The sequence below is a fragment of the Serinus canaria genome, chromosome Z, assembly GCF_022539315.1.
Source record: "Serinus canaria isolate serCan28SL12 chromosome Z, serCan2020, whole genome shotgun sequence".
Lineage (NCBI taxonomy): Eukaryota > Metazoa > Chordata > Aves > Passeriformes > Fringillidae > Serinus > Serinus canaria.
In genome coordinates, this window is record NC_066343.1 from 52091498 (window position 1) to 52112927 (window position 21430).

The window sequence follows — 21430 nt, forward strand, 5'->3', positions numbered from 1 at the left end:
ACAGACATCCTTAATAGGCTGTGAGAGTGTTTTCATGGGAGGTGATGAGGTTGCAGCAGTAAGTAGGAGAAACCACAGATGGTTCATTTGATTACAACCACCATCACCTCCATCAGTGGGAGGCAGCTCAGCATGTTGCAGTCTCACAGGTTCCTGAAGCAGCAGCCAATTCCCATGTTGTCCTTGAGATACCTTTACAGTGTGTTGTCTTTGTCTCTAGTGTTGAGGATCTGCTTAGCATGGGGCTGCTCCACCTGCTTTTGCCTTGGGGCTCCTCATAGGAGTCCTCAAACTCTTCTGAGGATGTGTAAGCTGAAACTCCGCTGGGTCCCAGCCTCAGCCCCCCGTGTTTGAGTGCTCCATCAGCCCCACCAAGAGTGCTCCATCCTGCTCCCAAACCAGGCAATGGCCTCAGAGCAATACATGCTTGGTCTTGAAGAAGTGAAACTTAAGGAATTCTTTGTAGAAAGAACAAAAAACTCCTGGTGACCTAGACATCTTTGTGCACCATACTATAAAAGGCCTCTTTTAAAGAGAAGCTATAGCTATTTTTATTTCCCTTCTTCAGCAATTCACCCAGGTTCTAAGTAAAATTACTCTAAAAATCACACAGACTCGTGTATAACTTGATATGGGTTTCTGTTTGCAGCTATTGTGGATGATGAAAGGCTTTCTGCAGAGGAAATGGATGAGAGGAGGCGTCAGAATATTGCTTATGAGTATCTGTGCCACTTAGAAGAAGCAAAAAGGTGAGTAAATGAAAGCACACTTATTTCTGGCCTTTAAATGTGGATGTTCAGGCCTGTTGTGTTCTTGAGGACCACAATTTTTGATTTAACGTCTTGAATTACTTGGATTAACTAAATATTGAAGTATCATTGCACTCAGTATGAGAAACTAATGGCCAGTATGAAAAGTCTGATTCAAAGAAAGATTTAGAAATAATCAAGACAGCATCCTGAAACTGGCTTGGTGTCCATTTTCACTGAAAGTTGGGGCTGGGTGCTAAAACACAAGGCTGTAGTTTTGTGAGAAGCTGAGTCAGACTTATGTGACTAACTGGGGAAAGTGTTTTTCTCCTGGCTCTGTGGCTGTGTTCCCTTCTTGGTGCTACTTCTTGTGGAGTGACTCAGGTCACTGAGATGGCAGAAAATCACCTGGGCTCTTACAGGTTTAATGATTGATATCATCTTTGTATTACAGTGGTAAGTGCAGGCAGGGCAATAAGAGAAGATGGACTCTGCTCTTGCTTCATTTCCTACTGGTCAGCAGTACTCATCTCTTAAAGCAACAGCAACAGTGATGAAACACTGCTTTGAAAGTGCTCAGAGTTTTGATCACCTTTGTGCAAATGTACTTTGCTATGTTCACTTCATTCTTAAAACAAATATTCAACAGCATTTTCATAATTAGAGAGCTGGGAAACAGGGTACAATATCCTTGTGCTTTTGAAGTAGCTTCAAGTGCTGTAATTATTATTTATGTAAAAGCCTATTTTATATTCTGTCTGATCAGACTTTTTCAAAGATGTCTCTTATACTCACGTTATTGTTATTGGCATCACTGGTAGTGTCTTGCTTCTGCTCTGTGCTTGTTGACGATGGTGGTTTTACTTACAAACTGTATTTGGATGACTTTCCTATGAATTTCTATTGAGAAAAGAAAACTTGAACTGTGATTAGTAGAGCAAGCTGTGAAATCTTAGTATGAAGATGAAGCTTAGCATCTTTGTAATGGTTTAAACATGTGTATTTCAGTCAGTAATCGACTATGCTATTGTGTTCTGGGCCTTAAATCCACAGTGCTTCCTTTTCAATAGCTGCCAAAGGTTTTGACCTAGGGGTATTGTTATAAAAATCAACCATTCTTACTTCCTCTTCACTACATTGTTCCATTTGGTGTAGCAAATATTGCCTCCCTTCCTCTTTCTTCCTCTTTCTCCCGCAGTGGTTCCTTGTTCAAATATTTAAGATGGCAAGTGCTGTCCTGCTGCCAGGGAGGACTGACCTGCTCCACGTGCTCCTGCTGCCCCCAGTGTGCAGTTAGGAGACTGCCCTCAGTCAGATGGGTCAGCTTGCTGTGCTGGCTACGTGAAGTTCCTTTGCTGAGTTAGTTTTCTGTGGTTTAGGGAGCTGACTGGTCTGACCAAGGGGTCAGAGGAGAACCTGAGCAGGCAAGAGGAAGAGGATGGGGTGCGGCTGCACACTGGAGAAAGGGAAGGGAGCAGGTTTCACTTGTGGAGGTGTTAGATCAGGTCCACCATATCAACCTCAGTGAGTCAAGGTTTGATTTTGCTCAAGGGTTTTCCTTTGTAAGTTGCAACTCACCTACCTGCTGCCTTATGGCATCTAGTCTCCAAATTCAACCTTTTCTCTTCTGCTGCTGTTATGACTACCTTTTCTTCCTGGCTCTCTTCAACCTTCCTCTTTCCCAGGCTATGTGTCATTTTGAAATTGAGTCCTCTAGCTAATTTGAAGTGGCTCCCTTGATATTTCACAAGGAGATGTGAAATTATTTTTACTACTAATGACTTAAAATAGCATCTCCTATGAGTAACCTCCTCCCCTTCCTTGTATTTGTTTTCATAGAGATTCTTGCCACTAGCAGTTCTCTAGAGGAAGCATTGTTTTAGCTCTGCAGTCCATGATGGGACTTCATAGCTAGGACAATTACTTCCAGGCTTGTTAGGTACCTGGAAGCTTTTCTGGATCTCTGTTTGGAAAATCAGAATCTACTAGTAGTGTTCAATGGTGATTACTTCATAAGGAGGGGATGAGTTCTGCAGTGTAAGGAGCATTGTACTTCCCTTACCAAGGGATTGGGCTGTCATGGATGGAGCTGATGTGGCAGCACGATGCTGCTGGAGGTCCTCTTCTGCCTCAGTGCACCGGTCCCAGTGCTCATTAGGAAGGAAGGGGTGACCATGCAGGGTGTGGTAGAGGCCCTAGGAGTGCTTTTGGGTAGACAGAGCTGCTGGGAGGAAAAAAAAAATAAGGAGAATCTCTCTTCACAGAGAACCATTGAGGTAATTTTGTTGTGCCATGAGACTTTGCTCCAAGACACTCTTGCTACTGTGAAAACAGCCCAACAACAAACAGCTACAAAAAGCTTGCAGAAACAAGTAGAAATGCCTGTGTCTCATGGCTGTGTAGCCCCTAGCTCCTGCTTTCCCAGGAGGCGACTTATGTTGTCCAGGGAAGCGGAGGTAGTGCCAGACCCAGGCTCGAATGTCAAAGGTGCATGACCAAACTTTTACCAGCACCAATCTGGAGAAATGGGAAACATGAGAAAGTTCTGTATTGCTTCTCACTTGCATGGTTATTCACTCTGTGTGCTTGGTTAGGGGTGAAACTTGTTGATATTCAGTCCATCTCTGTACCTGCATGATTATAGCATTTCTGCTGTCAGTACAGAGCCTGAACAAAACTGAGGACTCTGGAAAGTGAGAGAGAGCAGCAGGGTTGCAATTCAAATGAGACCAGCTGGGGAGGCTTGAGTGTAGGCTTCTCCCAAAACACATGGTGGGTCCTGCCCTTCAGCTGCACTGGGAGTGTGCTTTCACAGGAAATATTCCCAAGTGATGGGCATCTGCAGCTTTGGCTGCTGCTGGATGGAGGGGTCCCGGCTGGGTGCTCGCCAGCTGTGCAGCAGCATCCATGGGATGTGCAGGCCCTCCTCCCCTGCTGTGTGCTTGTGGCAGTGGGGCTGAGCCAGAGCAGGCAGGATGGTGCCTTCAGCCCCAGCAGCAGCAGCTGGTTGTGAAGCCACCCAGAACTCTGCCTGCTGCCTGCTTGCTCACAGCAGTACCCTCCTGGGTGAATCTGGGGAGTGGGAAATGCCTTTAGGACATATTTAATCTTTTTCATGAGTGCTTGGAGAGGACTTTTTAATATTCATAACACTGTGGATATCAATGGCAATAAATAGACTGAATGAGTAAGTCGAGGTGATTTTTTCCAGTTGGCAGCTGCTGAAATGACAGCAATACAATTTTAGATAATCAACTGTGTGCAAATATAGCGTGCCTTGGTCCATACTGGAGAGTGGTAAATACTGAAGTAAACAACAAATAGCAAAAGATCAAGCAGAACATGACTGGTGCTATGTCAAGAGGCATATTTTGCTTCTCACCATGTTTGTAATGAAAACATTATTTTGTAGCAGCTCTGCATTTTAAAATTCCAAAATGAATTAAACAGGTGAAGAATGTATGCTTTCAGCTGCTTTTCAGATCACTGTTTGCATATTTAATTATGGTGGTCCAGCTTTAATAAAAACTTGGCTAAAAATTCAACATGAAAAAAGAATCCTGTCATGGGTAGCTGATGCTTCTGCAAATACATTCTGAGCTAAGCACAGTATCTGTTACACCTATATAACATAGGAAATTAGTTTTTAAATACAATGAGGCTTGTAATATCTGCACAAGTCAGTAAAGTTTGATAGGGTGTTATATTTGATATTGTGGAAATTTTTTTTTTTTTTGTTAGATTGCTGGGCCCCTTTCTTCCTGAGATTGCACATCTGATAAAATGAGGTTTGGCTGCTGGTATATATTGTTTGATTTATTACTTTTACCTTTAAGCAAAATCTCTTGCATACTAACCAAAAAGGAGCAAAAAATTGATAGCATCCCATTTTCTTGAATTTCTGAGAAGAAGAAAATCAAGAATATACAATTAGGAGTAGGGATTTTTGCACTTCAAGAAGTGTAGCCATGGATGCCACTAATAGAACCCCTCCAGATGTTACCCGGACACATATCCAGTATAATTTGGAAAATCATACTAATAAAGAACAAAGGTCTAAGGTGGGCATAAGCAGCTGTGTCACAAGCCCTCAGGTCTTCTTGGATTATGTGAATTTTAACAGGTGCATGCCCACATTTTTCCCAGCCCCAGTTTGGTGAAAGTAATATTGACCGCAGCATTCTCCTTTCCAAAGGAAATACCCAGCACACCAAATTCTGGCTTGGGTTTGGCTTTTGCTGTTGCTTGTCTCTGCTGATGTGTAATTACTGCACTGCAAAGATAATACAGATTTGAAGGATTTAAATAGTGATTGAAGCTTTGGCATATAAAGCAAATCAAATTTTCACTAAATGTGTTGTGGCTGGATAAGCTGTAATCATCCATAGTAAAGTAGATACTGTTTCTCCTGGCTTTTTAGAAATTATACCTTCTTATCATAAGATTGAATTTGAACCATGGAACTCCTCATTTTACTAGTCTTGACTCTCCCTTCATGAAATGGAATATACTTTGTTTCATAAAGTGTATTCTGCAATTTCACAAACAGCTGCCAGAACATTTTTTTCATGCTCTGCTGTTCAGTAAGGCAGTAACTTGTATAAAACACTGAAGTTTTAGCTTCAGTATAAGGACAATAAAGATACAGTAAAAGAAAACTATCCAGGAAATTCCTTTTTGTTAAGTCTTTTTATTTGTGTGTGTGTTGAATAAGTAAATTCTCATTCTTCTGCAACTTCTTTTCAATAGAAAAACAAATTGTCCCGTTTTGTTTCCAAAACCTGCCTCTTTCATAATGCTAAACCAATTTTGTTAATTGGTTTGCAAAGGCTAGTTGCAGCACTGGTTGATGATATGATAGTTATGAACTGCTGAAAAAAATGTAGCTACAATTTAATGTACTTAAAAGGTCAAATCCTGAAGTGCTTACTTGTCTTTTGTTAAAGCCAAAAGTTTTGCAGTACCATGGCAAAACAGAAAGCTCAAGTTGTCAGGACTGTGGGACCATGGAGGGTGGCTAAGAGGGTCACTGTTTCTGGGGAAGGCACCAGAGTCCTACAAAGACTTGGTGTACTATGAGTGAAGTCTGCCAGGTTTCACATTGCTCGATTCCTGCATTTCTCCAGGAATAAAATTATGGCAACCATTCAGCCCTGGCAGGTCATGAATGAATTAATATTACTCAAATAGTTTCAGACTACAGGAATATTTAAAGACCTGTGCTCTTAGTAAATAACAAAATATTGTAATCTAGCTGTAAAACGACCTAATTTTAGGCAGAAAATATTAAAATATTTCTTAGTAACATGTTTCGTGGGAGTGTGTCAGAAAACTCTTTTGGGATTGGTAGTTTACTACCGTGTTGTAAATTATGAACTTTGTCTCCCCACCTCTGCCTGCTTTAAGCCAAATAAAGCACTAGTGAACATGACTGGCAGCACCTCTGTGAAGGTCAAGTGTTTGAAATTAGGGTGTGTCATGAGGTGAAATTCCTTGAAGAAACCTGCTTAGCTGTGTTATACCTCTTGCTGAAGTATCTTAGTCCACACAGAAGTACTGATCAACAAGTGTACTTACTGTCTCACATCTTGGTCCTCAGCATGCTCACCTGGACTGCCAGATATCGGTGGAGAAGCATTTTGTTTTAGAGAATTATACAATCATGTGGTTAAGCCAGAATTTTTGTATGCAAGTGTGATGTCAGTGGTATCAATCAATCCAGTAATTGCTTGGATAGTGATATTTGCATATGAAAAGTCTTGACGGTGAGATCTAAAGGCAAGAGAAGCCTTTTGTGCTAGTTTCTGTACAGGATGCATTGACCTGCTTACTGGCATGTTGAGGTAACGTGGGTCATTGCTCAGTGTGTATGCTTGTGGAATAATGATGCCAAGTAATGATGGATGTGGCCTTTGTTTCCCTAGACTGAACCATATGGCAGTTGTCCCATAGCATGCACTGGAGCTAACAGTGTAGTCGCTTCAGAGCCAGTTAGTTCTCTTTCTCAAAGTTTTCCACCTTTCTTTTAGGCACTACTGTCTTGTAAAAGGAATTGTAGTTTTTTGGTTTTTTGTGGGTTTTTTTTTTTTTTAAATGGAAGACTGACAAATTAGAAGCTAGTTCACGCTCTGCTGTCCATGTATTGGTGTTTGTAGGCTAAGTTTCACCAAGAGAGCACACAGCATTTTCATTTCTCCTTCACTTTCTCCTCTACATCTTGGATTATCTGTGGTCCAACTAGAAAGCTTCTTTGACTCCACTCACAAGACTACCTGATTGTCAGGTCAAAGCGGTGGCTTCATTCTGCACCCTGGCTAGCTCCTCGTTAATATTAAGCGTGACTTGAGGCGGCCTCACCAAGGTCTCAGTAGGGGCTGGTTTGTTACATTACCATGGGGACCACATGAATAGGGATACTGGCAAGGGTGCTTGTACATCACCAACCCAAAACTCCATATCTGGAAGGCTGCTAAAGGAAAGTTTGGGGCTGAGATGTGCGGAGAGGGACAGAGCTGTGGGGATTAGCAGTACTTAGAGTTTGTACTTTGCTTAAGAGAGTCATATGAAGCTGCTCTTGGGAAGGATCTGTGACAGTACCCATAGGAAGGAAGGACATTTTTGCTTAGTGTTAGGGCTTAGTGAAGGGCTTAGGTGTTGCTCTTGACCTTTGGGTAAGTCCTTCTACACTGTTTCATCTTTACCTGAGAGCAGCCAAGGCCTTTGCTTCTCTGTGTGTTCATGGCAGAATAAGTGACAGCATGTGTGGCAGTACCTGTGTGCTTTGTCCATGCCACCCAGTCTGGACTGCAGGCTGCGATGGCTGCATGCCATGCTGCTGGAGCAGCTGACCAGAGAGTGGTGCATTCTTCCTGGCACATATCCCATTGGACTGTATCCCTAGTGCAGCACTCACTGCTTTATGGCATCATCTGCCTGTTTGCCTTGGATCAGAGGAGGAGGTTACCTGGACTGAAGGAATTTGCTTCTTAGCAGCCCCTTTGCAGGAGTGTACTTTTCACATGTTGACATCCTTCTTTCTCAGCTTACCGTGTCCTGGAGAGCTGTTGATCTTTGGAAGAAGTGTTTATTCAGGCTCAAGCAGAAAGCCTTGTGGGCAGGTATGAATAGCTGTCCATAGGTCAGAAGAGATGGGTCAGCAGCTGTATGTGGTAACCTCTATAGCACTACTTTGTACTGACCACTGATGCTAGTGAGGTGCCCCCTGGTGTGTTGGGTGTACTGGATACAAGAAATGACTGCTCGCAAGAAACATGCAGCTAGAGCAGAAGGTCTTTTCAATTACTTCATGGGTGCTAGAGATCCACATCTCTATGACTTAGCTACTGTTTTGAGCCTGAAAGTCCTAAAATTGGTCTAATGAATGTTTATATTTGCAAAAAAACCCCAAATGTGCTGCTGTACCCGCAGCTCTGGATGGGAAAAGCAGCTCAAGGACTGGAGCGATCAGTGCTCACTGAATGTGCAGGCATGGGGCTGCACCCAGCTTTTGCCTTCCAGGTACTGCAAACAAATGCTTTATAAAATAAGACAACTCCTGAGGGATGTAGTCTGGGCTCCTTTGAAAATCACTTCTGCTGCAAATGTCTCAACCATTCATTGTTCAGAGAAGGAGCACTCTGGCAGTTTGTATCTCATATTTAAGAATGGAGTAATGCTGGAAACTGCTTTGGCTGTGGACGTTGGTGGCCACAGGCCATGTGAACCCTGTGTTAGTAGATAGAGCTGTTGCACAACCAGTGTTCCCCATCATGAGATGAGTGGCACTCCTGTGCAAGGGGTGTGGTTGCTTTTTAAAGCAATATGTGGTCAGATTTGCAACTGGGCTGATTGGGTTGTGAGGTTGTGTGGCTCAGCCATGTGCACTGTGTGGTGCTTTTGATTGCTGTTAGTCTCCAATAATTCATGTGCTTTAATAAAATGACTTTGTATTCACCTGTATTTCAGTTCAAGGGTCTCTTAAGAGGTAGAGTACAGTAGTGTCCCAGAGGAGATCAGAGTATATGTGGACTTTGTAGGAGCTTGGACATTTGTCAGAGCACTTCTTGATGTTCTAGAATCACTGTCATTTGAGGCTGATAATTTGACAGCCTCCCATAATTGCTTTTGCTATTTTTGTTGCTAGATTTAGGTAGGCATTTGCAGACCTCTGTGTGTGGCTATGTAAACATCTCAGATTCTTTCCACCTCACTCAAATTAGGGAGAGCTGTGAAAATGGCTCTGTTCATAGTTTCTGTTTTCTAGCTCTCCATGTTTCTTTGAATTATGCACTTTCTGTAATGCACAGGAAGACAGGTTTCAGGGTAATCTCTTCAATCCCAGATTTAACACCAAAAGGGGGAAAGATTCTTTGGGCCAAACCATCCACTGGAAAATTTAAATGATGTATTTGTTTTTCACCTGTGTTGTGGAACTGGCATGCATTTTTGAATTAGTACAACTTAAAGTAATTCATCTGAATGTTTTCTTTAAAACACGAGGAAAAAATTTCCTGACAAGATTTTTATTTTGTGGTTTCAAATCATATGAGCACGTTGGTGTCTCATATGAAGTGGTTGGTGCTATTAGATATCAATTCACTAATAGATTAAAGACAGAAGACCAACTGTGGGGTTACCTCTTCTGTGAAAAGAGAAATGGTAGCCCAAATATTGCTGTAATCTGGTGCATGTGTTCAGAATTAGCCCTGTGTTAGGCACAAAAAAAGAGGTGAGGTACTGGTTGTCTCTTTCAGCAGTGACAGCAGGACGTGGCCTCGAATATTTAATGTACCCCACTGTTTCTACTGTACACTACCACCATTTCTGACAACTAAGGCTTGAAATTGGTTTCAGAAGCAGAGACTGAGCTGTGAATGGGTTTTGAGCCTGATAAGTTTGAGTCTGGGGGAGGGGTTGTTAATGAATCCTCTCAAGTGAATGGAAGGAGCTGCTCTTGAGCTTGAAGTGCTGGGAATTACTTCGTACAGCTTCTAGCCTCTATAAATGCTAGGCAGGTTCTGGCTTGGAAGAATACATGTCCATGATTGCAAGTGTACCAGCTCTACTAACTTAAAGGGGAGATCATCTTGCAGGGCTTTTTTTATCATTTTAATTGAATTGGCAAGTTTTGACAAGTGAGTTATACTGTGGCATTGAGTGCGGATTTATCCTGGTAGGATGATGGCTAATGGCATGTATAATTTCCCAGCTATCCAGAGGACAAACAGCTTGACTGCCCTGGGAAGAGAGTGTATGGATTGGCCAATGTGAAGATGTGTAATTCCTGCAAGGCAGGAGTACATTACTCACTTTGCAAGGCGGCAAACATGAGAGACTGCATTCTCATCCTGCCTTTTATTGCTCCCATATGGGCTATTGGTAATGCATTAATCTCACAATAGAAGTGATAGGCTCGAGTTGTCAGACTAACTTTTTGTGTCAACTATGGCATGTTAACTATTCTTAAAACTTGTTTGCTATCAAAGCAAGTGGATGCATTTTAAAATTTGATGCCATAAGATTGTTAGAGAAACTCTTCTAATAGATGAAATTGACCTAAACTCAATTCTTCTTGTTATCCCTGTCATTCTGTTCTCTAAATATGCTTATTGTAGCTCCAAAGGCAGAATCTGTCCACTGAGACAATAAAAAACTCACAGAGATTCCTGCAGGCATCCATATCCCACTGGACAGAAATTGCCCTGCTGTGCTGTAGCTATGCTCAGGTCACTCATGTGTTTGGTTTGACAGTGGATAGAATAGAAGAAGCTCTGGAAGCAAGGAAAGACAAGGAAATGGCTCACTGGAAATGCACAAAACCCCCAGACAGGAGGCTTAACACGGGAAGAATTTGTGGAGTGCTGTTGCATGCAGGTTATGGACCGTGGCTGCTGTTTCTGGGGTGTGAGGCTGGGTGGGGTAATGGAGGATACTGCTGCATGCCAGTCACGTTTGCCCATAGGGCAGCTTGTCACTGGCCTTGGAGAAAGGTTCAAAGCATCAATTGCATCACAAGTTACACTCTGTGGAAGGGCTGTCTTTAAAACTTGGCTGTCAAACAGGCTGCTCTAAAATGGGTAAAAATCAAATATCTGTTTACACATTGTGCCAAACTCTTTTTCTCTGTTAAAGAAACAAAGCAGTGAAATGATGTCACATCAGTAGAGGTTAAAAGCTGGCATGTATTTCTTTCCTGACAATTTCCAAGTTGCAGATTGCATCCCCTCCCTTGCCGTGATCCAAGGAAAGCACAGTGTGCTTCATTCAAGTACATCTGCATTTGCCTGATGTACAGACCCGGTCATGTGGGATTTACTTTGCAGCATGTTTGGGGGAGTGCCAGGCCTTGGTCTGGCAGTCTCTTTGCTGGAACAGAGTTCAATGGGATTCGTGACTGAAGCTGGGTTTTAGGGCTTCCCATTTTTCTGTTTAACATCTACAGAATAGGGAAGTGTTGACTTGATCCACCCAGTAACTTTTGAGGCACACTATCTTCTACTGTTTTAAAAAACAAAAATCAAAATTCCACTTTATGTTGAACATAAGCTATTGGGAGAGGAGAAAAAATTGTGGTTTGATTTTTGTGTTTTTTTTTTTTTTTTTCCTATGAAGTACTGATGACATTGAAGGAGATATGTGTTTGTGGGTATTTGAATTTTTAATAGCATGATTTACAGTATTTTCAAATCCTTTGTTCATCTCTCTTTTCCAATTTTTTTTCCTTCCCATGTGAGCCCTGATCTAACTTTGTGATTAGTATAATACTTAATACTGGGAGGTCTACTGTCTATTTTGGGGAGACCTTACACTTGAAGTCTGGGTAAATGCAAAGTAAAATATTGAATGGTATTGGCATTTTTTCTTTTTTGTGTGTATAAAGCTGGAGATAATTTTTAATACTCCTGCCGCTTTCTCTCTTGACAGAGAGAGACCTTGATCTGTCTTTCCTAAGTAAATATAGTTCCGTTTTGATTCCAATTTCAACATTTTCTCCACTTCCTCAGGGTCAAAGTGGTATCACATGACTGTTAGTAGCACAAACTGTTTCTCTAATTGAGAAGAAATAGGAGAAAACAGAATTTATCCCAGAAGTGCTATTTATTTGTGAGCTTATGCACTCCTATTCTGTTGAGGAAAAGGAAGGAGTATAGGGAGACTTCTCATTATTTTTGTAGCATCTTCTGTTTCTTTATTGTTGATGAACAATATAAGTAAGAAAAATTGTGTCTGCTAAAGTTTTCAGTGCCTGAAACTTGCAGGGAGCAACTCATTTGCTGTGGTGGTTACTGGCTGAGATTGCAATTGTATTTTCAATGTCAACAGCAATTATTTTGTTTCTTGGGAAATCACAGAATCATAGAGTATCCTGACTTGGGAGGGACTTATAAGGAACATCAAAGTCCAACTCCTATCCCTGCACAGGATGACCTCAAAAATCACACCATATGCCTAAGAGTGTCATTCAAATACTTCTTGAGCTCTGTCAGGCTTGGTGTTGTGGTTAATATCCTGGAAAACCTCTTCCAGTGCCCAACTACCCTATGGGTGAGGAATCTTTTAATTATTATAATGATGATAACAATAATGACCATAATAAATAAAACCCCTGTTGTTAAACAGAAATTTCAGACCTTTGTGAAAGTCACTAATGAAAGTTTGAATTTTGCATTATGGTGCAAAAACAGACAGGGAATGCAGGGGTAACTGGAGGATTGACCAAGATTGACCTTTAATAACCTGAGGTGCCAAGGAAGAGGCAACTGAGTGCAGCTGCTGAATTGAGACCTCCTCTGAAATCTGTAAAGGGCTCCTTATTTACTGAATATTCACTGGGGTCAGCAAAACTATTATTTGTATTTGTTCTGCTTACAGCAAATGAAGTCAAAATCTGAATATGTATTCTGCCAATCCGTAGTTGGCAAGAGATTATGTTTAATGCATTTTTTTATTTGGATTCATCCTCAATGCAGAAAGAATTTGATCTGTTCATCTCTGAGCACTTTCACCTTCAGCAAGGGCTTGAACTCTGCCATTGCTTCACAGACTTCCTAAAAGCCTTGATACCTACAGTGCAGTGCAGAACTTTCAGCATTCCACTAATTTCCAGCAAGCTCCAAGAGAAAACACGCATGCAGTGCTTTTGAATGGCGCTGATGTCAAGATCCCGTGTTTCAAAAGAAGCGACTGTCTCAGGGCAGAGTTCACAAGGCTCTATAGTTATTTAGTTTCTGTGCTGTCTGAACTGGGTGTCACCGGAGGAATTGTATCTTCTCAGAAGATCCTGCTGAGCTGGTACTTTGATAACGTGATTAGATTAATAATTAATGCTGGGTGTGCTGTGTGGCCTTTCATGTGATGCAAGATGTGAATAAGCAGGTGACTGTAATGAAAAACTTCCTCCAATCTACAAAAAGGTTTATGGTTCATCACCAACAAAAAGGGCATAATAAGAAATCTGTAGAATGTTTTGATTTTATCTGAGTCTTTCTCTTGTTTACAGGAATGGCAAGGATTGGGAGTGAGAGGGAGTGTGAGGTTCATTTGGGAGTTTGCAAGAATAAGCAAATTCCTTCTAACACTTTCCCCTCTCCCCCACCCCAACCAATTGGTGAAAATAAAACTGGTATGAAAACAGCTTTCTGGCTTTTCAGAAAGGCAGTTCACCAAAACAGCCCCTTTTTTACTTTTCCCCCCTTTCTTTTTCCCCAGAAAGAGAAGAAGAGACTGACAGAATAAGGTGAAAGAAATAATTTTTGAAAATAAAATACTATGACAAAATGCTCCATTGTGTTTAAAAAAAAAAAGCTCTTGGCTGATGTCTGTGCTAAAAAGGTACTGAAGCAGTTACTTGTTCTTGCTGTTCTTGCTGTTTTTCAGGTGTTCTACTTCTCAGGTTCATTTAAAGAAGCAAGTGAACAAAGCCCCTGACCTTTCTGTGTGGGCACTTTCTCTTAGCCATTTGTTTCAGGTCAGATAATCGTGCTGGTACATGCAGTGCTGGGGCAGAGCAAGGAGGGGTAGCCTGGGTTTGCTTGAGCATCTGTAGCAGCAGAAGCAGGTACAGAAGAATAATCTGCAGCTGGGGTTTTCCTCCTGCTACAGGAGAGAAAACTAAATTTCTTGTGACTGGTGGAGCAAGGATTTGGGAAAAGTGTGTGCAAATTTGTTACCTGAACTATTTCTAAAAATATTTGATGTAAAGCATTCAGCTTTTTGAGTGTTGCTGTTAAAATAAGAATGTGTCTAGTGTAAAATGGGATATATCACCTCAAGGCAGTGAATCTTTTCACATGGCTGCCTACTAGTAAAAATTCTGTCTGGCAAGCATTATAGCATGGAAGTAAAACAAGAAAACTGCTTTGTTTAGAAGTACAGCTTTGGTAATGCCTGATAAAGCACTTTCTAAAATAACAGTTGTTAGTGCTTTTGCACAATACTGCTTTCATCGAATTTTGACATTTAAACATTGAAATACTATGGAGTTAGTGTTTGCAGAATGTTTTCATGATGACCATATTACTCCAAGGAGTCTGATCAAGGAGCCAAAAAACTGAATAACCTCAGGCATCTTTTCTCTTGCTGCATCATCTGTTGGAAAGTTTCTCTCAAGGCACACATTCAGAAGTTGTGATGAAGTACCCTGACATAATATGTCCTTAATGAGTTTAAAGTACAATTCTGCCTTGACTAGAGGTCATGTTTTAAAGGTCAAAAGTGCTTAAGCTGGTGATAAAAATGAGCCTCTTTCGTAATTCATTTCTGTTAGCTGCGCTGGCTTATGGAGCTATCAGTGAACTGATAGCTGGATTTTCCTAGAGGTAAAACTTCTAACTACAATTTATTAATTGATGTGAACATGTCAAGACACATCAGAGGCTTATCACTTGATCTGCAGAAGTTTCCTAACAGCTTGTGAAATAGTTTATTGTGCCATAGTAGATTTTCAAGGTTGGAGACTGGAAGAAGTGTTTTGAGTTATAATGTGAGTTGTAGATGGACTCGTGTACATGAGTTGAAGATGGACTCCTGCCACTTTGCTGGGAAAAACTGTGTAAGAAACAGTCAGTAGGTGCTTTATAGTCATCCAGACCTTTTCTTCCTCTTTCACTGGGAAAGTGCCATGATACAGAGAGGAGATTTACAGTTTTGTTTAATTTGACTTACTTATATTCATCAGGTTTGACAATTTTTCATTGTAATGGTAAAGATTTTTTTTAAATTTTCCATTTTGAATTGAATGGTAAAGAACCATGCACCCAGGTTTCTAAGGAGCCCACTAATACCTTTTTCCTAAAACTTAAAAAATGCAGTCTCTAAGATTTAACCTCTTCATGTTCATTTCTGAGCCTGCCTCATTAAAGTCAGCAGTAGCTCTGTTCTTCTGGTCTGTAAGAATTACAGATTGCAAGTCTTTACCACTGATTGAGTGTGTGGGAGGAACTAAAATACTTTATTTAAATCTAATGCTAGCTGCTGAAATAATAGAATGGTTTGGGTTAAAAGGGGCATTTAGAGACCATCAATTTCCACCCCCCTGACTTGGGCAGGGACATGTTCACTTGACCAGGTTTTCAAAGCCCCTCCCCATCTGGTCTTGAACAGTTCCAGGGATGGGATATCCACAGCTTCTTTGGGCAACTTGTTCTGGTGCCTCACCACCCTCACAGTAAAGAATTTTTTCCTAATATCAAATCTAAATCTGTGCTTTCAGTTTTTCCTCACCTGTCACACCCATCTTTCCATCAAAAGTCTCTCTTCATCCTTCTTGTAGGCTCCTTACAGGTATTGGAAGGCCACATGTAGGTTACCTCTAAGCCTTCTCTTTTTAAGGCTGAACAAACCCAAGTCTCAGCCTTTCTCTCTGGGATAGGTGCTCAGTTCCTCTAATCAGCTTTGTGCTCCTCCTTGCTCCAACAGGTCAGTGTTCTTCCTGTCTGGGGACTGCCCTGAGCTGAATGCAGCACTCCAGACTCTGGGATCCCACCAGAGCAGGGGTCCAATCTTTTTTCTGTCACTTCTCTCCTTTCACTCCCACTAGGTCTCATTTTGGAAGTGCATTATTAGCAACTGAAGATCTACATCTGCAGATAAGGGGATGTCAAGGTTCTGACTTTGACAAATTATTGCTCAGATTAAATCTGGGCTTTTTTTATAGGTAGTTGCATTGATTGAGGTCTGTGTTTGACAGACTATTTCAGAGTATTTGGGGAAATACTGTTTTCCAGATCCTCTGTGTCAGTGGTGTGTGCTCCACTGAACTCTGAGTGACCTACTTGAACAGATTAGGGTTGAATAGAGTGAATATCCTGTCTCAGTGTATATGAAAGGCATTGCACAGCAAGTATGGCCCTGCTGTAGAACATATGGCTTTCTGGTAGGCAGGCAGGGAATGAAAACCTCTGAACACGGTGCAGTGCATATGGTTTATTACTGTCACCAAGTGTGCCAAAGCATGAGGTTTGGATGAAGAAGTAGCAATACTTACGGATGTGCACTGGTAAAAAAATCAGGTAAGATGATGTTCAGATGCTCCCTCTGATGATACCATAACCAAATGGTTTCATAACAGAGAAAGAGGGAAGGGAAAGATGAAAAGTTATTCTGAGTGTGAGATTTGAATGGTCACTTCTGTTCCATCTGAGTGTTGGGGGCACATTTGAGGTTGCAGTTCCCTAGACAAGGATGATAAAGTCTGTTCCTGAATTTGAAGAGACTTTGTCTTGCTGTTCATCTGTTTTAGCCTCAGAGTATGTCCTGGGAAAAGCAGCTGGCAAAGTCATGAATAATCTTTATGTCAGAAATTAGGCTAGGATGACATCAAAAGAATTCAAGTGTGAGCTTGAAGGAAAGGAACCAGATGAAGAGCAGAAGCAAACATGTGTTAATGGTGTGGGGGAGCAGGGGTGACCCATGCAGGGAGAAGAGGAACAGCCACAGCAAACTCTGCAAACTTCTCCTAGGAGCCTGCCCCAACAGGCCACAGTCAAGCAGTGAAGGAGGAGATGAGGAACTGAGAGTAGCTTTTTGGATGAGGGGAGAATGATTCTTCAGAGGATGAAAAGCTGTTCTTTGCCTCAGGCATGCAGGCAAGAGGTGGATAGACAGATAGGATTGCAAGGCAGTGAATTTGTGGAGTGGGAAGAAAGGGTTGGAGTCTAGTCAGGTTGGAGCTGTGGTGAAAGGGATGGATGAAAATCCAGGTGGTGACATGTGTGAAGTTGACAGCCTGCAGGACCATCAGGTAATGGTGGGCTTCTGATAGTTGCCTGGACATAGTTTTGTTGTAACCTTTCTTAATTTAGCAGGTACAGTGCTAATACTTCCTGTAGTGCTATGAACAGTCATGATTAAACATTAGTCATGATTATGCCTTTTTTTTTTTAAATAATTCTTTGCAATTTTTGAAACTTTGAATCAGTACAGTTTAAGCATTGCTCTTCCCAAAGAACAAGTGCTGAGTGCTCACTTCTGTAGGGATAAGAAGATCTTTGTTCTGTTCCATCCAAATGCTGAACTGTAAGCTCTTTATACTCATGGGGTAAACAATGGTTTGCATCTAATAATGAACTGCAAAAGCACACGGTGCTCTTTGCTCTTTTGAAGTGGCTTAGATGTGCTATAACTATCAACACACTTGTGCTAGCTGTGTGGTGATTGTTAGATCACAGCTCTGCACTTGGGGGGGACTCAGCTACAGAGATGGGGACAAGGTCTGCCTGTCCTTGGGAGGTGCATTCCTTGGAGCGCCTAAGACCTGATAGTCACTGATTCCTAGATTAAACAACTTCTGATCATGTCAGATTAAAGAGTTTGTATGACCAAGGTATTTGACAATCAAGTGGTAATTTGCTGTAGTAATTTTGACAGTTGAAAGTATGTTGTTAAACACATTAAGTGTGTTACAGTGGAGTTTTTGTTTTGAAGATGGGCATTATAGTCAAGGACTGAAGAGCCAAAAAACTTTAACAGGACAAGACTAATCAAATAGTGTTTTGAAAACATAGACCTGTACTGTATATATAAGCACAAATAAAAAACATCAAACCAATAAAATAATTTGGGAATGGGGAGAGATTACAAAACTTAAAGAGCTATCCAGACTTGGCATGAGGATGATTCTTGGGATGAATGGAGTCTTCTTGGTGAGTATTTTATGCTGACGTGGTAAAATCTGTGACCTATGAACTATCTAAAAGCAAAATTCATCCAGACAAAGGCTCATGTGATGTATTCTCTAGGTCAGTTTTACATGATCACTCCTGCTTCCTGCTTAACTTTGAATCAGCTTCTGGCTTGCTGTTTGTCATCTGTGAGAAGTGAATGTGAAACTTAAGTTCTAATTATTGTCCTCTGTTTCTGTCCTTTCTTCTTTTGACTTTGCATGGGAAGAAAATTTCAGACATTTGGCTTACTGGATGTGTATCCTGTGCAAACTTGAGCAGTGTTTCCTGAGCAAAACATAGGACCTGTGTTTTGATTTATACCAGTTATTCTTAACAGAAGGAGAAATACAGTCTCAAATACTAAGCATTTCTTTATGCGGTTTTTATTTTTCTATGCTTTAATTTAGGAAATATTATAATCCCAGAGATTTGTTTCTTTCTTGCTATTTACTAACTGATGCACTTTTACTCACGTGTACAGCAGTGCCTGCTGTATCCCTGCACCAAAGGCTTTCTCTTGCTACTGTCTTTCACGTCTGCTTCAAATGGGTGTGTGCCTGATCTAAAGCAAGCTGGAAATCCTTGACTGTTTGTCAAGGATTCTGTAGTCTGAGCAGTGTTTTAAAAGCTGCTTGTTAGCTAATGGCAAGCATAAAAATTAAGGCATGGTCAGGGAAGGATCTTTTTAAATAGAAGGAAAGTGGCTGTGGGGATAAGGTCTTGTATTTTTCAGCAGATTTTGTTGCCAACCCTAGATGAAGCCTAATTAATGTCTTTCTATTTTTCTGAAGGGGAGGAGGGAGAAACCAGAAGTCCAATCCTCATATGTTCCAACACTTGTTCTGCCTCCTCATTTTGGTTTAAAAAAAATGGAGTTTTCCTCTGGCTCCCTTTTTGCAATTCTGTTACAGTCAGTCTGATTTCTTCCCACTACTGCATCTTCCTCAGTCTCTGCTTTCAAGATGCTTGAGAGACTTGCTTCCTGCTTATGACTGCCAAATAGGCTCTCACCCTTTACTGGCATCCCCTTCTTTGCCCCAAACAGGTGTGCATCTTTCTTTATCTTGAACATCAGAAGCAAAAATTATTTAGAATCATCTCCCTGGTTTTGCAAAGGCAATAAATCATGATTAAAATACTGTACCAATTTGTCTGCATGCTCAGCAACTAGGTGATACTTTTATGTTACATTCACATTCCAAGTTTTTTGCTGTAATAAGAAACCCTAACTATGTATTTTAATGAGATCCTAAATTCTATAGCATTTCATCCCCCCAGGTCAAACTTTTTGTTTGCAAGTGATGGAAGTTTGCCAATATGCTGTGCTTGAAAGGAATCATTGTGTAATATTTGTCCCTTTAAGCTATGCTACCCCATGACAGAATGCTATCAGCTCAAGAATGCTGCTTTTTACATAAGAACAAGCATCATGACATAGAAAACAGATATGCATCTGTTGATTCCTATTTAATGTTCAGACATGGCTAAAGAAGTACAAAATTTGTCCAAGTCACCTAACCATTTGGTTTGTTTATCCATAATCATGTGTCTACACCTTGGTGTAGTCTGCTTCTGGAAGGTTTCTTTTTCATGCAAGTCATGATTGCTACAAACTAAGCCTTCCTGACCTGAATAGCTTTCATCTTCTTTCAGAGCAAACCCTGGCAGGTGTTATGAAACCTGGAAGAGATTTTTTTTCCTCTTGGCTTCTGCAACTGGGCACTGGTAGAAAAAGTGGCTGCTGTGGCACAATTGCAGCTCTTGTGCTGTGCTCCTTGCTGGCTGACACTTTTTTTTCCTGGAAAAGGCACTTGGTTTAGCATCAGAACAGCTGTTTGTTGTTATGTGCAGCGCAGATACTTTTTCTGGCAAGGATTTTTCCATTTGGTGTGCATGAAGGTAGAAACACTAGATACTTTTGGTTCAGCTAATGCTCTTCTCTGATGCTCAAAGAATGATTTGATGGTTGCCAGATGTTCATCATTGTTAATATTCATTCTACAATTTCCAGACATTAGAGATTATTGCCTTTTATCATTGAATTTGGAAGCTCTTGCAATTTATTTGGTATTTCATTTTAGCATTTGATGTAAGAAAGGCAAGTGTCAATACAGGCTGTGTAGACAAATAGTGCTGGCTGTGGCTTTCATTGCATCTAGAAATCAAATTAGTATTCAGTTCTTCTAGGTTGTGGTCTCCCTGGTTCTCCCCATAGGAGCACACTTGCTTAAGTCAACATACCCATCACTGACTTGCTGATTAGAATCATACAATTAAGTAGGAAATGTGTACCTCAAATACTCATGGCCTAATTAGTCTTATTTGTAAGTGTTCTTTCTCAGAATTATAGAATATGTGGAGTTGGGTATCTGCTGCTGCAGCTGGATTCCTAAAAAATTTGTGGAACCTGTGGAATCTGTCCAAGAATCCTCAAAGAGCTGCATGATCTCATTACAAAACCTCTCTTGATGACTGAGTGGCTTTGGAGGTCCAGAGAGGTTCCATCTGACTGGAAGCTGATGAAGTTGTCCCAGTTTTCAGAAGAGGCAAGGAGGACAACTCTGGTTGTCCTCAGGTCTGTCAGTCTCACTTCAATGCCTGGTAAATTTATGGATAAGATTATTCTGGGATGTTTTGACAAACACCTGAAAGACCATGTAGTCACATGTCACAGCCAGCACGGCTTCATGAGAGGAAAATCTGCCTTTTCAAACCTGGTCTCCTTTCATGTCAAGGTTACCCACCTAGTTCATCAGGGGAAGCCATTTGATGTGATCCTTTTGGATTTCAGTAAAGCTTTTGATACTGTCTCTCACAGGATCATTCTGGATAAAATATTTGGCACACATCTGGATAAACACTTCATGTGATGGGTGAGCAACAGACTCCTGGGTCCGGCCAAGGGGTTATCTCAAAAAATTAAAGGAGATGTTCTGCTCTCCCTTTGCTGGGGAGCCCTGATACAGTGAACATTAGTAGGGATTTCTAGATGATAGTGAGGCTGATTATAACACATGGAAGAACTATAATGAAACTATGGAAGCAGCTTTCTGCTGTATGCCAAGGTTGCTGTCTGGTACTAACCACTTGTTTGAGGCTATTGCGGTTTCTGTCAAGGTACTTGTGGAGATCTGGGAAAATTCCAGCAGTTGTAGTAGTAGCCTGTTCTGGGTCAGAATGAATTAGGCTTCGTTGCTTTACTTTGGTTCAAGAAGCACTTTTGGTTAGAGAGAGTTGCCAAGTTCCTCTCTGTGCAAGATTTATTTCCTTTGAAATGGATATATCAAAGAAGACCTCTGTGTGAGCACTACTGACCAGATGAAAATTTATCATGAAGATGTGGTGTGGGAGCTGGTAAAGTCAGCCAAAAAACCACCCATATTCTCCTTTTAAATCATAAAATCTTCAAAAGCATCAGCTTTGGGTTCTTAAAAAAAATAACTCTTGTTCTTTTGAAATTATCTCCATCCAGAATGTAGTTAAATACCACTTGGATAAAAAAGAGGTTTAAATAGAGAT

The 21430-nt window shown here is 41.1% G+C and overlaps 1 protein-coding gene across 4 annotated transcripts in view; it reads left to right on the forward strand.

Moving 5' to 3' along the window:
* Nucleotides 1–21430, forward strand: part of IQGAP2 (IQ motif containing GTPase activating protein 2) — a 123698-nt gene that overhangs the window by 20800 nt on the left and 81468 nt on the right. For all 4 annotated transcript variants that reach the window (XM_050986618.1, XM_050986620.1, XM_050986621.1 and 1 more), the window contains exon 2: nt 650–749. In XM_050986618.1, coding sequence (XP_050842575.1) covers nt 650–749 — 100 coding nt within the window. The remainder of the gene's footprint in view (nt 1–649; nt 750–21430) is intronic.